This window comes from Indicator indicator, chromosome 23, assembly GCF_027791375.1.
Source record: "Indicator indicator isolate 239-I01 chromosome 23, UM_Iind_1.1, whole genome shotgun sequence".
Classification (NCBI taxonomy): domain Eukaryota; kingdom Metazoa; phylum Chordata; class Aves; order Piciformes; family Indicatoridae; genus Indicator; species Indicator indicator.
Genome location: NC_072032.1, coordinates 13,026,405 through 13,052,073, shown reverse-complemented (window position 1 = coordinate 13,052,073; position 25,669 = coordinate 13,026,405). Strand labels below are relative to the sequence as shown.

General features: G+C 56.9%; 2 protein-coding genes across 2 annotated transcripts; both read right to left on the bottom strand.

Annotated features, from left to right (window-relative positions):
* Window positions 1-11,657, bottom strand: FBXO41 (F-box protein 41). The gene is made up of 12 exons (XM_054391669.1): window positions 10,936-11,657; window positions 7,723-7,951; window positions 7,297-7,376; window positions 6,883-7,193; window positions 6,500-6,768; window positions 5,971-6,086; window positions 5,586-5,738; window positions 3,730-3,825; window positions 2,505-2,623; window positions 2,121-2,279; window positions 1,559-1,674; window positions 1-63 (listed from the first exon to the last, which is right to left on the bottom strand). The coding sequence occupies exons 1-12, from the start codon at window positions 11,655-11,657 to the stop codon at window positions 1-3; spliced, it is 2,433 nt and encodes an 810-aa protein (XP_054247644.1).
* A 6,358-nt stretch (window positions 11,658-18,015) lies between these two features.
* EGR4 (early growth response 4) lies at window positions 18,016-19,813 on the bottom strand. The gene is made up of 2 exons (XM_054391686.1): window positions 19,675-19,813; window positions 18,016-19,343 (listed from the first exon to the last, which is right to left on the bottom strand). Exons 1-2 carry the CDS (start codon window positions 19,811-19,813, stop codon window positions 18,016-18,018), a joined length of 1,467 nt encoding a protein of 488 aa, XP_054247661.1.
* Between the last annotated feature and the right edge of the window lie 5,856 nt (window positions 19,814-25,669).

The following is a 25,669-nucleotide window of genomic DNA, read 5'->3' as shown; positions in this document are numbered from 1 at the left end:
CTAGCAGCCTTCTTCCACTTTGATGTGTAGTATCTTGGAGAAGCCAGGTCTCTTCCTCAGGGCCTGGAGGAGGAACAGAGTGAATGGTTGGGGCAGCACCTGGCAGACCTGCCCTGCTCCAGAGGTGGCAGGTGCCCCATTCCTGGAAACACTCAAGGTCTTACTGCCCCATAGGCTGAGCAAGAGAAGGGAGAGGACATCTCATATGCCTGTCATGGGGAGGGGTCCACCTGGTTCCATCCCCACCATGGCAATCCATGGGGACTTGGCTTCCTTACAGAACTGACTCAACACCAGAGGAGACTCCACAACCTCTCTGGGCAGCCTGCTCCAGGGCTTCAGCACCCTCTCAGCAAAGAAGTTTTTTCCTCCTGTTCAGGTAGAACCTCCTAGGTTCCAGTTTGTCCCCACTGCCCCTTGTCCTGTCACTGGGCACCACTGACAAGAGTCTGGCCCCATCCTCTTGCCCCCCACCCTTTAGCTCTTGCTGAGCACTGATCAGATCCCCTCTGGAGCTGCTCTTCTCCAGGCTCAACAGCCCCAGGGCTCTCAGCCTGTCCTCCTCTCAGAGATTCTCGAGGCTCATCAGCATCTTTGTAGCCTCCACGGGACTCGCTTCGGAGGTTTCCTGTCTCTCTTGACCTGGGGAGCCCAGAAATGGACCCAGTGCTCCAGATGTGGCCTCACTAGGGCAGAGCAGAAGGGGAGGAGAACCTCCCTCAACCTGCTGGCCACACTCTTAATAAATCTCAGGATAAAATTTGCCTTCTTGGCCACAAAAGCAGACTGAGAACGTCCACCAGGGGATGAAGTGGAATGGAGGCACCCATTTTCCCCTTGGACAGGTATGAGGATGTCTGCCTTGGAAACCTTGAACATGTCAAGGATAGCCCAAGCCCTGCTGACCATCGCAAGCTAGGCAAGGTCTGAAATTCAGCCTGTCCCTAGTGAACTCAGAGGTTCTTTACTGAGAAACCTCAGTGGTGGGCAAGAATTTGTCTTCAGAACCTTATGGGGACACAGGACTGGTGACCCATAGAATCATAGAATCAAGAAGGCTGGAAGAGACCTCAAAGATCATCGAGTCCAACCTGTCACCCTACACCTCATGCCTATCTAAACCATGGCACCAAGTGCCACGTCCAATCCCCTCTTGAACACCTCCAGGGATGGTGACTCCACCACCTCCCTGGGCAGCCCATTCCAATGGCCAACCACTCTCTCTGTGAAGAACTTTCTCCTCACCTCCAGCCTAAACCTCCCCTGGTGCAGCTTGAGACTGTGTCCTCTTGTTCTGGTGCTGGTTGCCTGGGAGAAGAGACCAACCCCCTCCTGGCTACAACCTCCCTTCAGGTAGTTGTAGACAGCAATGAGGTCACCCCTGTGCCTCCTCTTCTCCAGGCTAAACAGTCCCAGCTCCCTCAGCCTCTCCTCATAGGGCTTGTGCTCAAGGCCTCTCCCCAGCCTCGTTGCCCTTCTCTGGACATGCTCCAGCAATTCAACATCTTTCCTAAACTGAGGGGCCCAGAACTGGTCACCAGGGAAGGGCATCCTTTACCTGGAGTTTGTTCACCATTTCTTCAAACATCTTCTTGGCTTCAGGGCTGTGAGGCTCCTTGAAGTAGTCCACAATGCCCACTTGCACCACAATGGACTTCAGGTTCCGGCACACACCTGGGGGCAGAGGTACCACCTGAACTCACCATGCATGGGGGAGGGAGAGAGCCCCCCCCACAGCCAGGATGGACCCCCAGATCCATCCAGTGCTCCTCAAGGCCTCATGCATTTGGGGAAACCTCACCCTGAAAATGCAGGAGACCTGCTCTAGCTGACCAAGACCTCTGTAAGGAGGATGGTGGTGTGTGAGGTACACCACAGACATTGAGGCCTTGATCACACTGAGAGGAGCACAGAGGGAATGTCTCCATCCTCCCTGTGATGTAAGGCAAGATCAGCTCCTCTCAACCCATCCTTGGCAGAAAGGTGTTGGATCCTCTCTTAGAAACCTTCCAATGTTGGCAGTGGGATCCTGTGGGTGGGGCTGCAAGACAGGGTCTGGCTCATGTGGCTCTGGATATCTAAGTGGCCTTTTGGTGATCCCCCCTAGCATTGCTACTCACTGTTGAAGTGCAGCAGGGCTTTGGGGGTGACTGGCGTGGAGGTCAGCACCAGCATCTCCAGCCCCTTCAGCCCTTCTCGGCACACCTCTGCTGCAACCTCCTGGTTGATCTCCGCCACGTGGTCCAGCTCCAGGACCTGGAGCCGCATGCAGTTGCGGGCTGGAAGGAGAGAGCAACCCCATCAGCACCCCGTGGGGAAGCGATGAGGGCAGCTGATGGGAGCAGGCTGGTAGGAGGGATGGGTGGCTGCAAGGAGGGGCAGGGCACACCCATGGTCCTCGGAGCAGGCTTCTCCGCTCAGATCCCCATGGGGCATCTCCTAGGGGCACACCCTACCTCCAGGAGGGTCCCCTTCTCCTTGTCCCACGGGGGAGAGCTGCCTACCTAAGGATGCCAGTCCCTGGACGCCGCAGCCTGCGCCCCCAACGCCCAGCGCCCGCAGGTGTGGCCAGCAGCGGCCGATCATCTGGAGGCAGCGGTTGCTGAAACGTGTCGGCTGCTGGCTGAGGAGAGGAAGAAGAAAGAGCTGGGGACAGCTAGCAGAAGAGCTTCCACCCCCTCCATGAGTGCTCCTGCAGGTGGTGTAGGACTGGAACCTCTCCCACCACACTAACCTAGGGGGTTACCACACTAGAAGGAGATGTCTCCAGAGCAGACATCTGATCAACCACCATGGGCTGTGCTGCAACCAGGAGGGGGCAGGTCCATGCACTCCCTTAGAGTCCCTCTGCCCCAAAATCTCCATCTTTGGAGATCCACTAGACAGGATGAGGCTTTGAGCAGCCTGGTCTAGTGGAAGGTGTCCTTGCCCATGGCAAAGGGGCTGGTCCCTTCCAATGTAAACCATTCTGATTCCATGATCTGAATCAGGCCCTTGAGCTCTTTTGCTTGCAGTGATCAAACCAGTAGCAGGAGCCTGGACCTCTAGCCTACCTGCTGTGTGGCTTCTCCCCCAGGGAAGAAACAAGCCGTCAAGGACTAGACCTCCAGCTTCTCCTGCTAGGAGACATCTCCCTCTGTACACCTTGACCCAGACTGATGCAGAACATGACATTGCAGCAAACCTCCCAGAACTAAAACAAATGCTCAGGAGGCAGCCCTGTGGCATGGGAGTGAGGAGCCAAGTGGCCTGCTCTGAGAGCCATGAACTCCTGAGCAGCCAGATGTGGCAGGGTGGAGATGCAGCAGCATCTTCACACCCCTTCCTTCCCCCGCCCCTGCAAAATGCTCTTCCAAAGCAGGAGCAGCTTCAGCCAGCTCCCTAAGCAGCCACTTGACACCTGCTTAGACATCCAGGCCCTTCTGGACTGCTGTTACTTGAGGAGCTCAGACAAGTGTTTGATGTTCAGTGTCACCTACCAGACCCATCACAGCTCCCCTTTCATCTCAGCCTCCCTGGAAACATTCCCAGCTTGTCAGGAAATGCCTACACCCAACAGCTCCCAGCCTTCACAGGGAGGGATGGGCTTGAGCTCCCAGTTCTCCAGACTGGCCTCTAGAATTGCTACTTCTCCCATGAGGAAGCAAATCTGGATCTGGCACCCATTTTCTTTCTACCCTAGTGGTGTCCCTCACACTCAGCCTGGCCTCTTCCTAACATGTTTCTTACCATGGATGCAGAGGTGCAACCTGGAGGGAGATGATGTCCCTGCAACCTGCTCCAAGGGCCCAGATGACTTCATGACCCACGGGGTCTGTTGAGCTCCTGGAACAATACAGAGGACAGGTGGTGGCCCTCACCAGCAGTGATGCCACCCCAGGGACTGTGTCTGTAGCCTCCATGCTGCTACACCTCTCTGCACCTGGAGGTAGAAATCTGGCCAGTATTTCTAGCCCATGATCTGCCCATGAACTAGAGTCCCAACACCAACCCATGCAGGAAGGCTGAAGACATTTCTAGCTGGATTTGTGCCTATGGATGTGCGATGTCAAGAAACAGTGGGAGGTGAGGTTGGAAGTGGGGCTGAAGATGAGTTTGGAGCTAAGGGTAAAGGCTGAAGGTGAGGTTGATGATTGAGGGTGAGGTTGAAGGTGAAGGCAGATGTCTTCCAGATGCAAAGGTGGCAAGGGACTGAACTGAGGCTGCCAGGCTGTGTACCCTTGCAAGATGAAAACAATGTCCCTGCAGATCCCACTGGCTTGGTTTCACCTGCCACCTGCCCAGCCATGGGGTGGTAAAGGTGCTTCAGCTGATGGGTGGTTAACTTCCACCCAAGGGAAGTACTCTGTGGCAGCTCTGTGGTTGTGTCACCACACCTGTAGGTGGCTGTTGGCCAAACGTTGCTGCAGGGGTTTCCTGTGGGCTCCTCCTTGGTGTTTTGGAGGTATCAAACAGGGGCCCCATGTGGTTTCACTGCACCAAGCTGCCTCTTGAAGACCAAGGCCACACTTCCTAACTTCAAATGACCTACTTCAAAACTTCAGGCAAGCCTAAAAATAAGCAGTGGGTGTTAACTTGAGCACTTCACACATCACTGGAGAGGGCTGCAGGAGCCCTTTGTGAGCCTGGTGGTTAATCAGACCACGAATCAGAGTCACAGGTTAGCAAGGTGCCGGGATGCTTGGGCATGTGCTCACAAGCAAGCCCCTTGGAAGGGCTGATGGAGAATTCTTTGGGTTAAACCCAACAGCACTGGGCTGCTTCCTGGTGTGGGATCCCCAGGTCAGAGCCATGTCTGAGCTCACTTGATTCAAGACAGAGGAGCTGTCTGGATGTGGTTTCCTGCCTGAAGGACTCTTCACCCTGGACTGATCGAGGACAGCCATTAGCTGCAGGTGAAGTGGATACCAAGGCAGAGGTGGTCTTCTGCAGGGTGCAGTAGGGCAAGGATCATCTTCCTCAAGTGTGTAGGAAAGCTAAATCCTGTATCCACAGGAGGAAGAGCCTCTTCAGAAGGTGACCAATACCAAGGGGCAGTCAGTGATCTCCTCCAAGACTTGTGACCTTCTCCAGGACCGGATTTGGTGTTCCTGGTCTCAGACAAAGCCTCCAAGCTGAGCCTTAGCAATCTCGTGGTAGAGCTATTTCAGGACAGAGGGACCTTGAGGTCTCTTCTCCTCATTAGAAACCTTAGTCAAGGGGTGACAGTCAGGTGGGACTTCACTGGGCCCCAGTGCTGGTGTGCCTCTTCTTCATCTTTCTCTAACAGTGTCCCCACACCAAGAGCCTGGCCCCTTCCAGCTGCAGTGAGGTCAGTAACAAAGTAATGGGAATGGAGCTGGGAGGGAAACATCTGCATGGGAACACACCAGAAGAGGATGAGAGTTGCTTGGGGAGAGACTGGGGCTGCAGCTGGGCTGGGGATATGGAAAGGTGGATCCTTCACTCCGGGCCAGATGGGCTGCATTCCGACAGGGAATAGGGTGGGTATCAGAGGAGTCCCAGCACATCCCAGGGGTGTTCCCAACCTTCTGTCAGGCACGGAAGGACACAGTGCAAAGGGGGCTGCTGGTGGCCGTCCTTACCGGTAGGTGACAGCCTGCAGGGCCCGGCAGTAGCAGCTGGCCAGCCAGAGCGAGCGGTCGGTCAGCACGTTGGGGCAGTGCGAGATGCGCAGGATCAGCAGGTTGCTGCCCGTCGCCTTCAGCAGGGACTCCAGCCCAGCTTCCAGGCAGCCCCTGCCAGGGATGGAGGCAGGGTCAAGCACCTCAGCCACCCCAGGGCCACCCCAGAAGGGTGATGTGTCCCATGGGGATCTGTGGCTCCAGAGCTCCTTGAACCCGCAGAAGGAGCTGGTGCGTGATGAACTTCCATGGGTGGAAATGAGATGCTGAGGCTCATGGAGCATCATCCCTAAGGAGCAGCAGCTCCAGCTGTGGGAGGAGGGTGCCTGGGGATGTGGGGACTCACCGTGTGCTCTTCATGTAGTCCTCCTTGCTCTCCTTCTTCCCTCGCTGGCGTGGCTTGAGGTTTTGGAGGGTGAGGGAGTGCATCTGGGTACACCACTGTGACAGCATAGCCAGGAACTGGGGGGACAGGGGTGGCTGTCACTAAGGGGCACACCTTGGGCATGCCCACAGCACTCCTCCTTGGCTGTCTCTGGGCAGCTGTGTGCAGACACACACTCACACACACAGAGGCTTCTCTGGACACACACCATATATGTGTGAAAACGCACACACAAGGCCACCCAAGAGTGTGTGCACCACCATCACGGGTGGCACCACAGAAGCACCTGGAAACATGTCCACATGTGAGCTCATGCCCACAGGCATGCACCTGTGAACGTGCAACATGTCCAGCTGCTGGCGCAGGCACACAGCTGTGTGCACCCATATCCCCCATGGCATGACAAGTGGCACACGATTGATGCTCATGTGGCTTCACCCTTCTAAAAGGAAGGTCTTGCTCCGGGCACTGCCATCCCCACCCCTGGTACCTTGGAGGACACCCTGGCGTTCTCCAGCAGCACCCGTGTCCACACGGCCGGGTGCCGGGCCACGAACTTCCAGTCCTTGCACACCTCGGCCGCCCGCAGCAGGGTCTTGGTGTCCAGGTAGGTGAAGATGCAGAACAGAGCCGCCCGCATCTTGAGGATCTCGGGGCTGATCACCTCGCTGGAGTGCCCGGGGCTGCCCCTCTCCAGCCGGCACACCTTGCCCCCAGCAGCCTCGGTCCTGGCTGCAGAACACCTACCATCGGTTGCCACTGGGAAGGACATCAGGAAAAGGATGCTTCTTGCAGCTCCAAAGACCCATCCTCATCCTCCACCCTCCAACTTCCCCACCCTCCCAGCCCGCCGGAAGCACGGCGTGGGCTCACCCGTCAGCCGGCAGCTGCCGCTGGGCCGGGACGCGGCAGATCCAGGCGCCTCCGGCTCCCAGCCCTCCGCTTCTGACTCGGTGGTGCGGGACCCCACGTCGGAGACGTCTCCCTCCTCTCCCTCGGTGCTGTTGCGGTAGGGCCGGCGGTGCCAGTTTTGGATGGCCTGGCGGCGCAGCCCCGAGCCGCGGGCCCCGTCCCGTGCCTGGTAGGGATGCCCATCGGTGGTGTCGTCGGTGGGACACGGCTCTGCGCTGTCGCTGTCGTAGCAGCCTGAGCTCTGCGAAACGGCTTTCACCCGGCTTGAGGCCCTGGGGGACAGGGATGCCCACCCTCAGTGCTCAGCAGGGCGCTCAGCCCCTTCCCGTCAGCCCAGGAATGAGCATCCCATCAAATCCCAGCCACGGTACTCACCCAGTGCTGGAGGAGGAGCGCTGGTTGGACACCAGGTAAGGACCATGAATGGCCACTCCCGGTCCTGGGTGTCGGTCTCTCTGCAGGGAGGTGGGACAAGAGGAGCCAACGTGGCAAATCCCAAAAGGTGGATGGTGCAGCTGAGCAAGATAACCCCAGCAGCCCACCCAGTGCCATGCACACTTGGCAGTGTGGCCATTCCCAAGTGGGATGCAGAACAGCATCTCCAACATCATCCCAATGCCTTGCCCACACACCATGGCAACACAGACCCAGAGAGAAGCAATTTCTCATTGGGCCCTCCCCCCAGGGTGATGCATTTCCCCATGGGAACAGGATGAGGGTCCCTACACCTCCCTGCTAAACCCTTTGTAGCCATCAGAGAAGCCACACAGGTGCATGCCCGAAGCGGCTGGGTGCCCGTGCCTGTGCCCGTGGGGGTACCGGTCGGCCGATGGCCTTGGGCCCTGGTGTGCCACAGCGTCCCAGGCTGCCGTTTGGGGTGGTGCCACAACTGCTGCTGATGATCTGAAGCTGCTTCTCAGCCCTGTCTGCCCGGTCCAGCAGCTCCTCGATGAAGTGCTGGAGGCGGACCTTGGCGTTGGCCTCGCGGGCAGCTGTCTCCTTCAGGAACTGGTCGATCTGCAGCACCTCCCTGCACAGAGGGACCAGGGGGTCACACCTTGATCCCTTCCAACCCCTCCCTGCTAAGGACCTCCATTCGTGTCTAGGAATTGGGATGGGCAGGAGGGTCAAGGATACCTGTGTGCATCCAGAACATTCCATCATGGAATTAGGACAAGAGGAGATGGACTCAAGTTGTGCCAGGGGAGGTTTAGGTTGGACATGAGGAACAATTTCTTCGCTTGAAAGGGTTGTCAAGGCCTGGACCAGGCTGCCCTGGGCAGTGGTGGATTTCTCATCCCTGGAGGGGTTTAAAAGCTCTGTAGATGTGATGCTGACGGATGTGGTTTAGTGGTGGGCTGGGCTAATGGCTGGACTGGATGATCTGCAAGGTCTCTTCCAACCAAAACAAATTCTATGATCATCAGCCTGATTTGGGTCTGTGCCAAGCCAAACAGCTTCTGGGCATGGTTTAAAGCAGAGCAGGAACCAAGGAATGCTCCTGTCATACAGGGTGGGTGTGGCCACCTTGTTTTGGAAGGGGAGGACATTCCTAGCACCTTTACTGGGATGTACATTGCTCCCAGGGCTGGAGTCAGACCCCTGAGTGCAGTGGAACAGGGAGAGGGGGATGGTAGTGGTACCCTGCCATCTTCCAGCACCTTGACAGCTACCCTGTCAGACTTTAAAGACCTTAAGGGCAGCCTGAAGCCCTTAAACCCCACACAGACCCATAACCCATTAAGCCCAGTGGTTGCAGGGCCCCAGATCCCTCATTAACACATTATTTACCAGACAATGGGGAGCTTGGAGCCCACAAAGAAGCAGGATTCACCCTGCTGAGGCACTGTCACCCCTGAGATGTGACCAGCTCTGAGCTGGAGCATGGCAGCAGCTCAGTGACCCAAGGTGGCCCCATCCCACCCCATGCACATCTGCTGGCATCAGCTGCTTCCCACACCCAGGAGTACATCACACAAGGGCACACACAGCCTCTGCCCCCCACAGGCACAGACATAGGCCCTGCATGCCCCTGCAGCAAGATGTGCCCTGTGAAGGCCCAGGGGCACACCTGGACATGCAGAGCTGTCCTGCACACCCAGAACCACCCTGTCTTGCACAAGCACCATGAAGCCACAAATGCAGCTGCAGACCCTGACCCACCTGCACAACCAGACATGACCCACAGGCAGCAGCAGCAGCACAAACCCCCCTGGCACAGCTACAGCTGTGCACACCTGCACGGTGGATGGTGCCCACCACACACACACGTGGACAACAGCTCTCACACCTTCACCCAGCAGTCCTGCAGAGCCACAGACTGCTCTGCCTGGATGGCTTCTGACCATGGCACACACAACCATGGACACCTGACCATGCACACCTGACCATGCCTACCCAGCTGCACTGATCTGCATAGGAATGCAAAGGAAAGGAGGGAGGAGCCCTTTATGACATCATTCCTGCTGCTGGTTATTAATTGCCATGTAATTACTGATTAATTGCCCCCCCCCCCCCACCTGCCCTCTGTGGGTGAGCCTGGGAGCTTCCCAGCCAATGGCCACCGGTGATTTGGAAGGCAAATGTGGCACTGGCACAGCAGGTGTAAGGTGATGCTGATGGTATCACCTCCTTCTCTCTCACTTCCATGGCAAGGATGGAAAAACAACCCCCAGGGAAGCAAATGGAGCCCAAGAGCAAAAGCCTCCCATGGGGACAATGGCCTCATGGTGTTCTGGAGCTTGCAGGGCTGAGCTTGGGCACCAGTAGTGACAGTCAAGGGGTAGGAGGGTTCTCTAAGGAAGGAGAGATGTAGGAGGTAGTTTAAGGGCTTAAAATCAGGTTCCTGGGTGGTGACAGTGTCCAGGCTCCACCATGAACCAAGTAAGACACATTTGACCCATCAGTCACTCCCTCTCCACCCTGTCTTGCATCTCTACTGCTCCAGACAGGTGGTCCTTACCCTGCCACCATGCAACCCCAAGATGCCCCTGGACAACACCATGAGGCAGCTGATGGCAGTCCCCAAACCTCTCCATTGCCTGTCCCCTACACATGCATCCAGCCCAAGAAGTGGTGACCTTATCCAGCCCCAGCATCCTCTCAGTCTTCACCCCAGGACCAGCCCTACTACCAGCAAGTCCTGTGAACCTTGTTTCTGAGTTGCAGTCATTATTTTGGAGTCAAAGTCTTTAACAAACATGCTGATCATGGTGGGGACTAAGACAAGCCTTGAGGCATTCCGCCAGTGCTCCCAGACCAGCACAACCATGACTGGCCCAACTCCATCCTGATTGTCTTTCTGGACCCCATGGTGGCCTCCAGCTTTGCTAAGGAACTCCTGAAGAACAAGGTCTAGTTTGCCTGAGCAATAGAGATGGGCAAAATTACCTAGCACTTGACCAGAGGAAAACTTGGAAGTATCTCTGGGATGGGAAGGGAGATAATAATGCCACAGCAAATGGAGGTCATACTGCTTGGGCTATGCCACCCTCCTTCTGAGAGAAGAGACCCTGAATTGGGCATGGCCAGAGTGGCCTCTCTCATGTTTATGGCCATAGGACAGGTTGGTGGGATTGCTCTGGTTGTATAGGGCTGGGTGACTCAGCTGTGGAGCTGGAGGAGATCACCAAGCCCTGGTTTTGTGGAGGACACCCTTTGGTATTAGAGATGAACTGCAGTAACATCACCACTACCATGCTCCCTGGAAGGACAGCAGGATGCTCACGTGCATCCTCAGCCTGGCCATGTCCTGGGGGCACTGGTGGCTCTGGGACAAGGTCTGGCATGATGTGACCCAGCTTGGTCACTTACAAGGAGAGGCTCGGGTCTATGTGGACACCGCCCACGAGGGAGAAGATGCAGAATCTGATGAGAAATGATGCTCATGGGCACTGCCAAGGGGATTGTGCACTTGGTCTGAGGGTTTGGCGATGACCTTGGGTTCCTCGGGGCTTGCCACTGGGGACCTCTTTCCCCCCACCCTGCAGCCAGGAGAGGAGGCAAAGGACTCACTGCTGCTTGCGGGTGAGCTCCTGCTCCTTCTGCACCAGGTCCTGCTTGAGGGAGGCCAGCATCTCCACGCTGACATCCACCTGGCGGGACAGCTCTGACGCCCGGTCCTCCAGCTCCTGCTTCTCCCTGCTGAGCCGCAGGCTCTCCTGCTTGGCCTTCTCCAGCTCTGAGCTCTTGCGGTCCAGCTCCACCTGGAGCCGCCCCACCTGCGAGGCGATCTTCTGCTCCACCTCCTCTGTCAGCTTCTCCAGCCGCTTGTCCACCTCCAGCTTCTCGAAGGCACGGATCTTCAGGCGGGCCAGGCCTTCCTCGTAGGCAGCATCCATAGTGGCCGGCGGCGTGGGGGCCGGTGCCACGGCTTTGCCCCGGGCGAAGATTTCGGTCAGAGGGATCTCGATCTCGTGGACATAGCGGGGGGTGGGGGAGGAGGACGGGGCTGGCTCCAGCTCCTCGGCGGGGACGAGGTCGCAGGAGAAGCGCTGGTCCTTGCCTTGGAAGGAGGTGCTCTCAAAGTAGTCCCTCCGGGCGGCCGGCGTCAGCAGGGCCCCGTCAGCAGCCAGGGGGAAGACGGCGGCATCGCAGATGCTGTTGGTCTTGGAGAGGACGTAGAGGGTCTCATAGGTGTGGTTGTACTCCAGGTGCGCCCGCAGCGAGGAGAGGCTGCGGAAGCGCTTGTGCTCCCCGCACCGCGGGCACCGGTAGGGCAGGTCCAGCGAGGCCATCCCTCAGCTCTCTGCCCCAGTGCAGGGGAACCGCACGGCCCTGCTCATGGCACGGCAGGCATGGGCTGGAGGCACGGGGGATGGGCTGGGGAGCCCCGGGCAGCGGGGCTGCAGCTCTGCTAGGGCATGGTGGGGTGAGAGCCCGGGGTGGAAGCTGGAGGTCCAGAAGTTCTGGGGGGTGTGTCAGCATCAGCTCGTGCCAGGCGCTGGAAGAGATAGGGGTGTTAGTGGTACAGGGAAACCAGGTCCCCAAAAGCCCCTCCATGGTCGTTCATCTTGGTCTCCTCTCTGCCTCCATCCTCCCACCTTGTATTCCTCCCACTGAAGCACAACAATCAAGAAGGTACCCAACCCCTGGGTGCACAATCCTTAGGAAGCTCCACAAGCCCTAAGAAGACCCACGACTCTTGGAAAGATCCACAACCCTTGGAAAGGTATGCAACTCTTGGGAAGATCCACAATTTTGGGGAATCTCTCCCATTCCTTGGGAAGGTGCACAACCATTGGGAAAGCTCACAACCATTTTGGGAGGAGTAGGCATCAGGAAGGTAGACAACCCATGAGAAAAAACTCCCATCTCTGGGGTCCAGGCCTCAGGACCATCCCCTGTGTCTGATGCTAGGGTGCTGGGAGCCACCTCCTTCAAGCAAAGAGGGTCCCAGATCAGCCCATGCAGCCTTTTGGTGGGATTCATCTCCAAGAGTTACTTCTCATCAATGACCCCTCTGGGGCTGTGGGACTCCCCAGCTGTGTCCAACAGAGAGGACAGGGTGGCTTCCTGTGCTCAGGTAAGTGAGGGTCCCCACAGGGATCAGGTTTGTCCCCGCTTGCAAAACCCTCCAAGAAATCAGACAGGGGAAATCCACCCTTGTAAAATGGAATAAGCCAGCAAAAAAACCCAACCTGGGAGGGCACTGTGGTCTCCAGCCTGGGAGGCACAAGCACCCATGGGGATGCATTTTCCTGGTGTTTTCACCCCAAAGCACTGAGGGCACTCATGGGAAGGAGCATCCCTTGTTCATCCCTCTGCACTATCCTACAAAAGGCTCTTCCCACCACCCTAAAATCCCTCTAAGACCCCTGTACCCCCAACCACCAGCCTTGCTGAGCACCAACCCTCCAGCCATGCCCACTGCCAGGGTGGCATGCCCCGTGGCTCAGCACACCTAGGTGACAAGGTATGTGAGACCATTTTTAAGGGAAAAATCAGGAAAGGGTAAGAATCCATGAAAAAATAAATAGAGATAAGAGGTACTGGGAGGAATTCTGGACCTGCTCAGCCGGGTTTTGTGGTGGCTACACCCTGGCACATTAACCCCACCTGGGTGACCATCTGCACCAGCCTGGCTGAGACCTGGTGAACACAAAGCACTGCCAGCAAGTTCAGTTGCTGCTGATGGGATGAGAAAGCTTTTTTTCACCCTAGGGATGGGGCCACAGCACCATGCCACCCATGTCTCAGGCCTGAATCCATGCCTGTGTCTCCCGGGGTACCCAGCCAACCTCGCTCCGTGCTTCCCAGCCATAAACCAAGGCAGGATCTGGCCCAGGCAGATCCAAATTAACACATTGCCCTGTCCCTGTCCTGGGCCGTTCCTACCCTGACCACAGAACCTCTCCTCCCAGCCTAGCAACCTCCAGGATTGAAGGAAATCGCGAGTGGAGTCATTACTACGGCAGCCACGCCAATAAACCCACAAGCATCCGGAATTGCTCCCGCCGCCGGGAGATTGCAGCAGCGGCTGGAACCCACCCCTGGGCTGCTCCGGTGCCGCTACCTGCGATTCATCATGGATCCTTTTTTCACATTTTCACGTTTCACGTTTTTCCTGTGCCCCCCCACCTCCCCCGCCCCACCTCAAAGGAAAAATTGCCAGCAGGCAGCTCTGTTCCCCAGGTTGAAAGTGAAGGAGAGGCTAGAGAGAAGGGGTGGCCGTGGTGGATGCTGCCGGGGTGGTGAATGCTGCTGGTGCTGTGTGTGTCCGCTGGTCCCCATCCTCCCCCTGGTCTCCATCCTTCCACTGGTCCATATCCTCCCCTTGGTCTCCATCCTTCCTCTGGTCCCCATCCTCTCCCCGATCTCTGTCCTTCCCCTTCTCTCCATCCTCCCCCCGGTCCCCATTCTTCCCCAGCTGAAGCTGCAATGGCAGCGGGGTGGGGGCACCACGATGGGCGAGGGTGGCTGAGGATGAGGCTTGTAGGAGATGGGCATGAAAAGCCGGGGTACATTCAGACCCCCAAGCACCTGGAACAAGGAGCGGCGGGTCCCTCCTCACCTCCTGGCAGTGGCTTTGTCCCCATTGTGTCCCCCCCTGCTCCTTGGGGAACGTGGGCGAGGAGTATTCTGGGGACAAGCCACCACCTCCCAACACATCCCGCCCGGCCCCGTACCTGCTTCTGGCCGCCGACCTCCCGCTGCTGGCTCGGTGTGCGAGGGCAGCATCTCTCCCGCTTCCTCACCGCCGAACCGGGGGAAATGGGGGGCGAACGGGCTTTTGGGGGGGGAGGACACGAAGCGGGGCACACCCGCTCCGGTGAGCACAAAGGAGGCGGCTGCCGGGCGGTTCAGGGCTTTGTGGGGTGGGAGGGATGCGGGGCAGGGGGGCTGCGGCTCAGGGGGGCGGCAGCAGCTGCACGAAGCATCCTGCTCCCTGCGGCCCGCACCTCCATGGCAGCCAGGCCCTGGGGAGAGAGCGAGGGAGGGAGGAGGGTGGTGGCTGCGGGAGGAGGAGGAGGAAAGGAGCAGAGGCTGAAGGCCCCGGTGGGGTGGATGGAGAGCTGCTGGGCACCCTGGGGATGATGGGTTCCCCGGGGCGCTGCGGGGCTCAGGGGGGGCTGTGCGTGGCGAAGGCAAGGGGGAGGGATGCAAGGAAGGATGGAGGGATGGATGGAAGGAAGGAGGGAGGGCGAGCGCAAGCAGCCGCCTCCTTCTCCTCCTCCGATGCAGCCGTAGCCCGGAGTGTTTCTCTCGGCCGCCTTCCTCCCTCACAGCTCCCTCTGTCTGTCTCCCCACGAACACCGCGCGCCCTCCGCCGGCTCTTGCTGCCATGCGGCAGCTCATCCTCAATCTCCCCTGCCCCTCCGTCCCACCCTTTCCCACCACAGTGAAGACCCTTGTCCCTGGCTGGCTCCCGGTTGGGATCACCCCGCAACATCCTCCCAGATGGGGCAGCTGGTGTGGGTTGTGTGGCCAAGCATGGCCACCTGAATTGCTCCTTCCCCATCCTGGGCTGGACCCATGGTTTCAAGAACCCTGGGGTGGTTCTCAGACAGTTTCTGAGCATCCCAAATTGATCCTGCTCTGCTCCCTGAGCTTGGTCCTAATTGAGACCCTAAGCATCCTGACTTGGTCCCTAGCTGCTCATCAAGTGCTCCAGTTTGGTCTTGAGTCCCTGAGCACACTGTCTTCGGGGAACAGCTAGCTCCAAAGCACCCTGGCTTAGTCATGATCCAATTCCTGTGCACTACAGCTCAGTCCCTGGCTTGGACTTGATCCAGTGCCCGATCATCCTGACTTGGTCCTTGGTTTGGTCCCTAGCTGGTCACCAAGCACTCCAGCTTGGTCTCGAGTCCCCAGGCATCCTGGCTTGCTTCTGACCTAGTCCCTGAGCACCCTGGCTTAACTGCTGGCTTGGTCCTGATTGAGTCCCCTGATCACCTTGACTTGATTCCCAGATTGGCCTTGATCCAGTCCCTGAGCATCCTGCTTGGTCCCTGGATTGGTCCCTAGCTGGTCACCAAGCACTCCAGCTTGGTCCTGAGTCCCTGAGCACCCTGGCTTGGTCCTGATCTAGTTTCTGAGCACTTCAGCTTGGTGCCCAGCACTGAGGGCATCCAGCACTGATGTTTTCTTGTCTCTGACATTGGCACAGGGAGAAATGGCAGCACTGGGACCAGAATGCTGCCAGCCTGGGGGTGAATGGTTGTGCCATTCCCTAAGTATCCCAGGTTTCAGGGTACAACTGCTCCTACTAACAGGCAGTGTTGTGCTTGTCCCAACCACCCTTGAAGCAGCTGCACCCAGCTGCTGTGGTGGGTGCCCTGCTCCCTCGTGGCCTTCCTTGCCAGCACTGGCCAGGAGAGAAGAGAATGAAGGCTCAGGGTGCCCTGCAGGGCTTTCAGGCTCAGCATCAAGGAGAGGTGCACTTTTGGAGGGGTGCTCATAAAGGCCTCATGTATCATGTGTGGCTAGTGGCTTAGGGGAAAGCTGCTGGCTGCAGTGAGAGCTGATGTCCCATGGAGAGGTGCCCAAAAGATGCCTCTTTCCAAAGGAAAGCTGGGTGCTGAGATCCCTGTTAGCAGTATCTGGGGTGTCCTCCCAGAGGAAAGGTTTATCCTGGTGCCCAGGGTCACCTGCATCCTCTGGAGTAGTCCTTGTTCAGGATCAGCCTCTCACACGTGGGGGATAGTTTGGCTGCTGGGGACAGCAGTGCTCAGGGCTTGTGGGTGCTCACCTGAGGGTCATGAGTCCCCTTGGGTGCCTTCAGAGGTGTGAGTTCCCAGGGTGGGTCCAAGGGGATATTTAGGATTTCCCTCCTAACCAGGTTTTCCTTCCACCCCTGCCAGCAGCCTTCTGGAACCCCACGTTCCCTGCCCAGCTTCCCACCCCATCTCTCTGTACCTCCACCCCACGGCAAGCTCGGTGTGGGGCAGTGGGTTTTGCTGGTGGGATGGTATAACTCATTACCCCCAGGATGCTCCAGCCCCCATGTCAGCAAAGGGCTGGCTTACATGAGGGGACCTGGGGGCAGATCCCATCTCTCCAGGGGACCAAATCTGCCAGAGATAGTGGATTCAGCTGTGCTCAGCAACCCTTCCCTGCCTCAGTTTCCCCCTCTGCAAGAAAAGGCTGATCACCCCCAAAACATCTTGACTGATGATGACCACCAAGCCCTGAGCTAGGGACACACCACCCCATCGCTGCTGCCCAGCTCCCTCCATTCCCACAGACACCTTCTCCTCAGGATTAATTAAACCCAAAGCCTGGTGTGCCCCATCTGAGTGAGCATCTCCTGTCAGAAGGATGAGAGTTTGGGGGATAATTTTGGGGTTTGACTGATTTTTAACTGCTGGAGGAGGAAGGTTCTGCTCTCAGCAGCACCTTCCAGGCTGCAAAATCTCCTCTTGAGCCACCCAGTCACTGGTTGGTCCCAGAAGGGAAACAGTATCTCCTGGCCACCTAAAATACAGAAAGGGAGGGAGTAAACAGCCCCCCTGGCTTCATGGAGGGCCACATCCTGCCTGCTTGCCTCTGCCTGATGGCACCTGGATCTTCTCCAGCCCTCTGGAGGTGCCAGGTTGAAGATGAGGAGCAAAGCTGTTATTTCACTCCATTTCTTGTGGGTGAAACCTGACAGGATGCATGCATGGGAGTGTGAGGTAGCCAGGATGGACTATGGGATCCTCACAGTGGATCCCAAGGCTCGGGATTCAATTAAGGCAGACCCCTTCAGGGATTGGCTCTATTGGAATAAAGTCGGAGCCACCTCCCGGCAGGGAATGGGGATCCTTTTCTTGTTCTGTCCCAGGATAAGACCCTTCTGCCAGGATGAGCCACCCATCCTGGGGATTTGGATCTGCTCATGAGGAGGGTGGCCACCCCCCCACACCTCCCTTCTGCCCTGATTGAATTTTATCTCCCTGCTCATTATTTCAGAATCCTTTTCCCCAGATGAGATTAAAACCACAACAGAAGCAGCACCAGCACCGGCTGCAGTATGGGACTGGAAGGCGGAGAACAACCCCAGTGAGGTCTTGGATCAGCTCAAAGCATTTAATTAGAAAAATAGAAGCATTTTTTTTTTTCTGAATAGATTCTTTCTCTTTTTACAAACAGGAAAATAGTAACGACAATAAGGACATCACCTCTCCAAAGGGCTGCCCGGTGGCATCTCTCCCCCTTCAGGAGAAGGCACCAATGCTGCCGCAGCCCCCGACCCTGCTGGCCAGGGAACAACCAGCTGGAAGCATGGCGTGCAGGAGGAGTTCACAGCCAGGGCGCTGCGAGCTCAGGACGTCCATGGGTTTGGCTATACAAACATCCCACCTCGGTGGTGGCTTCTTTCTCCACGTGGTTTTTCCTTTCCCCTTCTTGGATCAGGAGCTGTAAAAATGGCTCAGTCCCAGCAGTATGGAGATGGCTCTCGGTGGTCAGAGCTGCCACATCCCACTTCGCAGCCAGTGGTCCGGCGTCATGGCATCACCTCTGCCTCCCGCGTGCCTTTCTCCTCCCCAGCACGGCCCAAGCTGCTGTCACCTTCTCCGGGGCTACCACAGGAAGCTATTCCCACCCCGGCTCTCCCATGAGACGCTCGAGGGACCTCTGGAAACACCATCTCCCAGCACTCCTGTTGGAGCTTCACAGTGTCCCAAAGGAGAGCCCTACTGAGAAGAACCCCAAACCTTTGAGCTTCTCCTCAGTCCGGGCCTTCTGCTTCAGGTGGACCTTGCTGTGCCGCTTCTTCTCGTCGCTCCTGGCGAAGCGGCGGCCGCAGGTGTCGCAGGAGAAGGGCTTCTCACCGGTGTGGGTGCGGATGTGGGTGGTGAGGTGGTCGCTGCGGCTGAAGTTCCTCAGGCAGATGCGGCACTGGAAGGGTTTGTGGCCGGTATGGATGCGCAGGTGCCTGTTGAGCTCATCCGAGCGGGCGAAGCTCCGGATGCAGTTCTCCACCGGGCAGGCAAAAGCCTTCTCATGGGGCTTCGGGCAGAAGCATTTGGAAGAGCACTTGGTCCGGCGGGTCTTCTTCTTGGGCTCAGCCAGGGCAGGAGGGTTGGTGGGCAGCAGGGGAGGGATGGAAGAAGAGGTGGAGTGGCCCAGAAAGTCTGCCGGGGGGACAGAGGGTGAGGGGTGAGGATGCAGCAGCTCAGTAGAGCTGATCAGACCCGGCAGGACTTCAGGCTGGGCCAAGGAGGTGTCAAACTCCGGCATTAATGGAGGAGGAAGGTTGTGGATCTTGGTGTCAGTGAAGTCCCCGCGGGCTGGGAAGTTTTCTGGCTCGCAGCTGAAGCCCAGCTGGGTGCTGAAGCAGGCAGCATCCTCTGCCAGGCTGCCAAGCTCTGACTGGCAGCTGACGGACAAGACGCTCTCCATCTTGGAGCCCAGCAAGTGGAACAGCCCCTGGCTGCTCTCTGCAGTGGGGAAGGCTTCTGGAGAATGGTAGCCAGTGGGCAAGTAGGCCTGATGCTGCGTGACAGGCTCCCACTGGGCACAGGAGGCTTTAAACTTGTCCAGGGGTGGAGAACCAGAGGGCAGCTTGATGTCCTGCTTGCTGTCCAGGAGCTTGGGCTGGAAGAAACACTGCGAGGTGTCTCCTAAGGTGGGTTGTGCCTGGAGGGGCTGAGCACCCTCCACCGAGGGGAAGCTGCCATAGCCCTGCTCTGGGAAGGGCGTTTGGGTGGATCCGCTCATTTCAGGCTGGCAGGTGGTGTAAAGGTCCAGCTGGCTCTGAGCCACCTCAGGACAGGGGTAAAGAGAGTCCAAGTGCCTTTGGTGGCCCTCAGAGGAGGCGAAGGGGGAGATGCCCAGGATGCCAGACATCAGGTTGAAGAGGGATTCCTGGTCCTGGGGATGTTCTGGAACCGCCTTGATGAAGAAGCTGCCAGTGTAGCTGAGCGAAGGGGAGGGCTGGCTGCCCAGCAGGGAGTAATCCACAGCCCCAGTGTTCATCGGGGTGCCCAGCAGCTCACCTGGGGACAGAGGGGCCGGCGGTTAGAGGGATGGAGGGATGCGAGGATGGGAGGGGTTGGGATACGGGGGAACAGCGGGAGGCTGGTGTTGCGTCACTGCGAGATCCCCGTCCCACCCGGGTCTCCCGGACCTCACAGGGAGCCCTGGGCTTCACCGCACTTCCTTGGGAGAACACCCAGGACCCTTCTCCTGGGCTAGCAGGGAATGATGAACCCACAACCAGGGGCTGGGGAGTCAGAGGAGGAGGAGGAGATGCCAGATTCCTGGCTGCAGCCATCACTCCCAACGGGGGTCCCTTATCCCCGCCCGGCTCCCCCTGCCCTTACTTACCCCCCAGGAAATCAGCCTCTGCCAGAAGTTGCTGCTCAGGCTGCCCCAAGCCCTGCAGATCCCCGGGCTTCATCTCGCAGTTCTCCTCGTACTTGGAGTAAAGCGGATCCGGGCAGGAGAAATCCATAACGTTCAGCATCTCGCCTGGAAGCAACGCTGGAGCCGGGAGAGCGGGAGGATGGTGGAGAGCGGGAGGATGGTGGAGAGCTGGTGGATGCCGGGGGAGAGCCGAGGGGATGATCGGGGACAGCTGGGGGATGTTCCGGGATGCTTGGGATGATCCGGGGAATGCTCGGGGAGAGCCGAAGGATGCTCGGGAGTGGTTGGGGTAATCCAGGGGATGCTCAGGGAGAGCCGAGCGATGCTCCAGGATGCTTGGGATGATCCGGGGAATGTTCCGAGGTGCCCCGACTGATTCGGGGGATGCTCGGGGTGGGTGCCAGGGATTGTCTGCGTGATGCTCCGGGATGCTTGGGGCAATCCGGGGAATGCTCCGAGGTGTGTGGGGCAATTCGGGTGGTGCTGGGGAGCGATCCGGGGGGTGCTGTGCTCAGTGGGGGGTGTGTGGGGGGCAGGTCCCAGCTGGGGGGGGCAGGCAGGAGCAGGCAGGGCGGGCAGCAGCGGCAACCCGTGCGGACACCCGGCTCTGCCTCCCCGCCGCCCCCTTTATAGCTGCAGCGGGGCTGCTCCGACCCTTCCGCCGCAGCCATTTCTGGAGTCCCCAGTGAGGCTGCCGTGACGTAAATGCCCAAATATGGACTCAGGATGTAGGCTAGGGAGTCCCAATAAGGAAATCTCTCCCGTGACGTGCTGCCCCCTCCCTCCCCCTCCCTCTCCCTTCCCCTCCCCCTTTTCTCTCTGTTTTTCCCCCCCCCCCTTCCATCTCTCTCCTTTTAACTAATAATCGCGATATTTTTACCCAGTGGCCGCAGGGCTGTGGCTGCTCCCCGTGTGCGTGTGCACAGCGTTTCCGCCCTCCCCGGGGTACCTGCAGCATCCCCCCCTACCCCTCTGTGCACACACACGCGTATGCAAGCACAAGCCCCTGCGAGCAGAAGCAGAGCGTGCAGCGTGCACGCAGCTTCTGCTCTCCCCCAGGCTCAGCTTCACCCCTGCAGCTCCCATGGACTGGTGGGGGGGATGCTGGGCACCCCTCCGGATCCGGCCCTTGCACCGCAGCAACGCGCTGGGGCCTTGGCTCCCCTCCCACCGTGGGCTGCTGTTCTTCCAGATCTACATCTCCCCAGGCTCTTATTCTCCTTATGCTATTTTTTCCCTGTGAATGCCTTTTGTTGCTCTTGTTCCTTCTAGAAGCATGAAAGGTGCTGGGTTTGCTGCTCCCCCCCACTCCCTCCCCTCCTTCCCGTGCCTGATTTTGCAATCCTTTCTGCTGGCATTTGGTTATTTGCTTTGGGTTGGAGCCATGAAGTGGATGCTGGCTCCTTCTGTGATGGAGCAAGCGGCCAAAAAGAGAAGGCAGAGGCTGTGGCCAGCTCCTTGCCATGCTTCAGTCATCCCAGTTCATGGCTCCTACCCAGGCCACCACGGATTTGGGCTGGAAGAGGGCAAATCCATCCTACAAATCCCACTGCCTCGTTGAAGGGGTATGTTTTAAAAGCAGACTCCAGTGATTTGGAAAGATTCTGGCAGTGTTTCCACCTGCTGCAGTGCCCTGAGCATCCTCCTGAACTCCCCAAGCTGCTGCAATGGGGTGAAGCCTCCAAAGAAGCAAAGCTGGAGGCTGTTGCTTTCCCTGCTTGGTTGGTTGAAGATTTCCAGATTTCCAACATGGATTTGGAGCTGATCGTGAATGAGCTTTGGGGAGCAGATCCACCACCAGCATCCAGCACAGACAGTTTAGACAGGAAGGGGGAAGGTTTTTCTGGACAACCTGTCTGTTGGGTGCAGAGCCCACTGGAAACCACATCTATAAAGATCTCTGTAGGTACAAACCCACTGCTTCTCACTTGTGAGGTGGCCAGTGAGAACCTTACCTCCACAACCAGGTAAGGTTCTGCAACCAGGTCTGCAAGAGAAAGCTGCTGGGTGCAGAGGAGCTAGAAAGGAGCAGAGGACCTCTGTTATCCCTCTACCTGTGTATTTTCCCTGCCTTCATGTGCTTACTGCCCTTGCTGGAAGGCCAGACCCACTGGGGATGTGTAGCAGTGCCCACAGCCATGTCCATGGGGCCAAGCAGTGCTGTAGTGAAGCAGGGCCCTGCTCAAGTGCTATTCCTGGCTCCAGCAATGACTCACTTTGCCCTTACCTCGGGCAAATCACTCTGAGCTGTGTCTAGCAGTGCTTCCCCACCTTGAGGGCAGGTTGTTCATCCTTGCCTCTGCAAAAATGCACCAAGGTGGCTGGTGGAGAGGTGCAAAGAAGCACTGAGCCCAGCTGGTGATTCAGAGGATGTCAGAAAATGAGCCAGAAGGTTCAGGTTGGAAATGAAAAAGGGGATGGAGAGAGATCTGGAAAATTATCAGTGTGGAAATGGTAAATGGGGTCAAATTATTCACCATTTCTTGTCTCACAGGAGCTGAGTGCAATGGCCAGAGAGTGGGTTTCAGGCAATTCTTTGCCCTGCAGTGTTTGATGAAACTGGAACTCAGCACTTCAGGACATCGTGGGGACTAAGAAGACAAACAGGTTCAAAATAGTCCATTTGTGGCTGCTAAATGCAACCCTGACCTGCTGGATGCCAGTGGGGTAACAGGTTGGCCAGAGAGGTGGTTAGAAGCCCCATTCCTGGAACCATTCCAGGTCAGGTTGTGTAGGGCTCTGGGCAATCCAATCTAGTTGAAGACATTCCTGCTGACTCCAGGGAAGTTGGATTAGATGACCTTTAAAGGTTCCTTCCAACCCAAACCAGCCTGTGAGTCTATGATTATGTGACTCTGTTCTATGATAGGACCAAGGGATAGACCTTGGGGTCCTTGCCCTGTTCTTTACCTCTCCTTGGTTGCACTAGATGGACACATCAGACCTTGGTCACTCTTACTGTCTTTGGCTGTGCCACATTTTAACTGGGATGTCTGACTGTAGGGCCTCCAGCCTCTGAGCTGGAGTCCAGATCCTTGCTCTCACACATCCCTGGGAAAATTGCTACCAGGACAAGCAGTTCTCCTTTTCTTCTAGAGATGGAAAACCTGTCCCAGCCTCTATACTCTGCCAGCCTAATGTTCCTTGCTACTGCAGCAGGGCAGGTGCAGCTTTCATAGGATCATAGAATGCACCAGGTTGGAAGGGACCCTTGAAGGTTATCTTGTCCATCCCCCCTGCAGTGAGCAGACAACTTTAACTAGATCAGGTTGCTCAGGGCCCCATCAACCTTGACTTTGAATGTCTCCAGGGATGGGTCCTCCACCACACCTCTGGGCAGCCTGTTCCAGTATCCAGCATTTGTCCTGGTATAAACTTCTTTCCATCCTCAGAGGTGATCCTAAAACACTGGCAAGCTTTCAGTTCTCCAGACAAGAAAATAAATGATTATCAAGAGGTTTGTCTTTATCTTGTCTGCCTGGGAGAGCACTGCTGACTATCCAGGGGTGGCTGTTCTGGTGCTGTCTCTAGGTGCCCTCTTCCTCTGGGTGAATGCTTTTTTCTTTTAAGCCTAAGACAAACACAGACCCACCTATATCAAAAACCCAGTGTGAAGTGACCCTCTTGGCTGGCAGTTTCCATGGGAGAAATGTGGCTGCTTCAGATCCAGCCACGGAGGTGACACCACTCATGAGGTAATGAGAAAATGTGACCATGACTAAAGCCAAGCTCCAGGAGCAGCTGCTGGCAAAGCATTTCCCTTCCCAGAAGGATCACTTGGCTGGGAGGAGGAGGAGGGATAGCCTTCCTGAGGTGAAATGTGTCGTCATAAAAACAAGAGGAGGAAACCTGTGCAGAGGCCAGGTCCCCCCTGCTGCACACCAGCACTTTGGGGAGGTACCAGAATTCAGGCTCTGCCCCAGTTTTTGGGTCCTCTCTCTCTCTTTCTCTGATCCTTGAGATGCTGTGGGAAGTTTTGCTTGAGGTCTTTTAAGAGTTGAAGAGGTTTGGAAAGCTGCAGTGGCAGCCCTGTGTGTGTCCATGGGGCGTCTCACAGTAAAAGTTCACCCAGGCAGAAGGGCTTCAGGCTCCTGCTCCCTCCATGCATCCTCCATGTGGTGGGAGTGTCCTTGGAGAAGCAAATGGTGACCCCAAGGGAAGGAGCAGTTTATCTCCAGTGATTCTGGGAGCCTAAAAGGCTCTCTCTCAGCTTTCTGGCAGGGCACAGGTTGCTCAGCCCCAAGGTCACCCATAAGCTTGCCCAGGAATGCAGCCCTCCAAGTGTGCTGCAGCACACAGGCTGCCAGCCCGGGACTCCCCCAGTCACCTGCCATCTGCTACTGGCTGGCACAAGCCACAGTCCCCGGATGCTTGCCCACTTCCACCAGCCTGGGTGAGCACTTGCTTGGCAAGCTCCTTGTAAGCTCCTGCTAATCCACTCAGGTATTTCCCCTGCAGGGCCAGGGGCCAGCTTGGCCCCAGGGGTCACCTTCCTGCTGACCACCCCACCCTGCTGCATGCCACCCATTGCAGTGGCACATCAGTCTTCCTTCCCCTCTGGTTTCTCAGTCAGTGGGGTTGTAGCATGGAAATCAAGCCTTAATTCTTGGCTTTGTCCCATTTGTCCCCTAGTTTTCATCTCTGGGGTCCTGGTTTGGGGTCTTCCCTATACTCTTGCATGGTATTGGATGCTCCTGAGGCTCACAGCCCTGTTTAAGAGAGAAGATACTATGGAAAGGAGGAAAATCATAGAATCATTTTGGTTGGAAAAGAACTGTAGGATCAAGTCCAATCATTAATTGACTGCCCAGTCCACCACTAATCTATGCCCCTCAGTACCACATCTACATGGCTTTTAAATCCCTCTGCAAGGGCAGAGATGGGCAGCACTGATCAGAGGCCAGAATTCATTTTTCCAGGGGGATGGGCTGAGGATCATTTCATGGCAGTACTACTGTGGCAGCCAGACTTGGGCCTGTGTGCCCAAAGCTGACAGATACCTGAGGAGAAGTGTAATTTCCATGTGACTTCTCCATGCTCCAAGTATTCATGGCTCATGTTCCTTCTGCACCCATCCTGATGCCCTGCATTTAGTAGTCCTCAGTGGATTTTTCCACTGTGATTCCTTTTTGGACTCTCAGCATCCTCTGCACTCTGAAATGATCTAAGTTTAAGGTGAAGGAACCTTTTCTTGTGAATCCTGCCCACCAAGTCCTGCAACTTCAGAAAAGCCTCTGAGCAAATGGGGAGTGGTGAGTCTGCTGGCTGCTCACACAGAGCAAAACCTCTCTGTGGTGATGGGCATAGCTGGGACACTTCCTGATGGTAGCACTAACATCCTCCATAGGGCTTTTCTCATGGACACACTCTGAGCTTCTGGTGCCCAGTATCCATTAAGATACTTCTGGGATTCAAGACAGCACCCCCATGGCACTGCCCACCTCCTTGTGCTCCCCAATGTTTCCACCACTTATGGTGAACATTATCCCTTGAATCTTCTGCTTATAGCTCAGGTTTGTTCTGTAGATGGAGTTCAGCAGCAGAGGGAATTAGGTATTTTCAAGAAATCCCTCCGGGAATTGCTGCTGCTTCCCCCCATGGTGTTAGGGGCAGGGATAGAGGTAGGCACCCAAAAGGGCAGCTGCCCCGCCAGCACCCATGGCTCACAAGGTGCTGTTTGGGTGCACTGGAGCTGCTGGTACCATCTTGTGCTCCATGCAGACTCCTGAATTACCTTCTGTGATTCCCATCTTCTGGACGCAGAGCATCTCCTTTGAACCACCCCCATCAAAAACCACACCAAAAGCCAACCACAGAGCCCAGGAGCTGTCTAAACCACCCCAAAACCTCCCTCCACCAGGCATCTGAGATGGAGAAGGGAGTGGCCTCCCAAAATCTTGAAGTGGGCAATGGACTTTGTGGTGGGGAGGAAGAGACAATGCGACTCAGCAGTGAC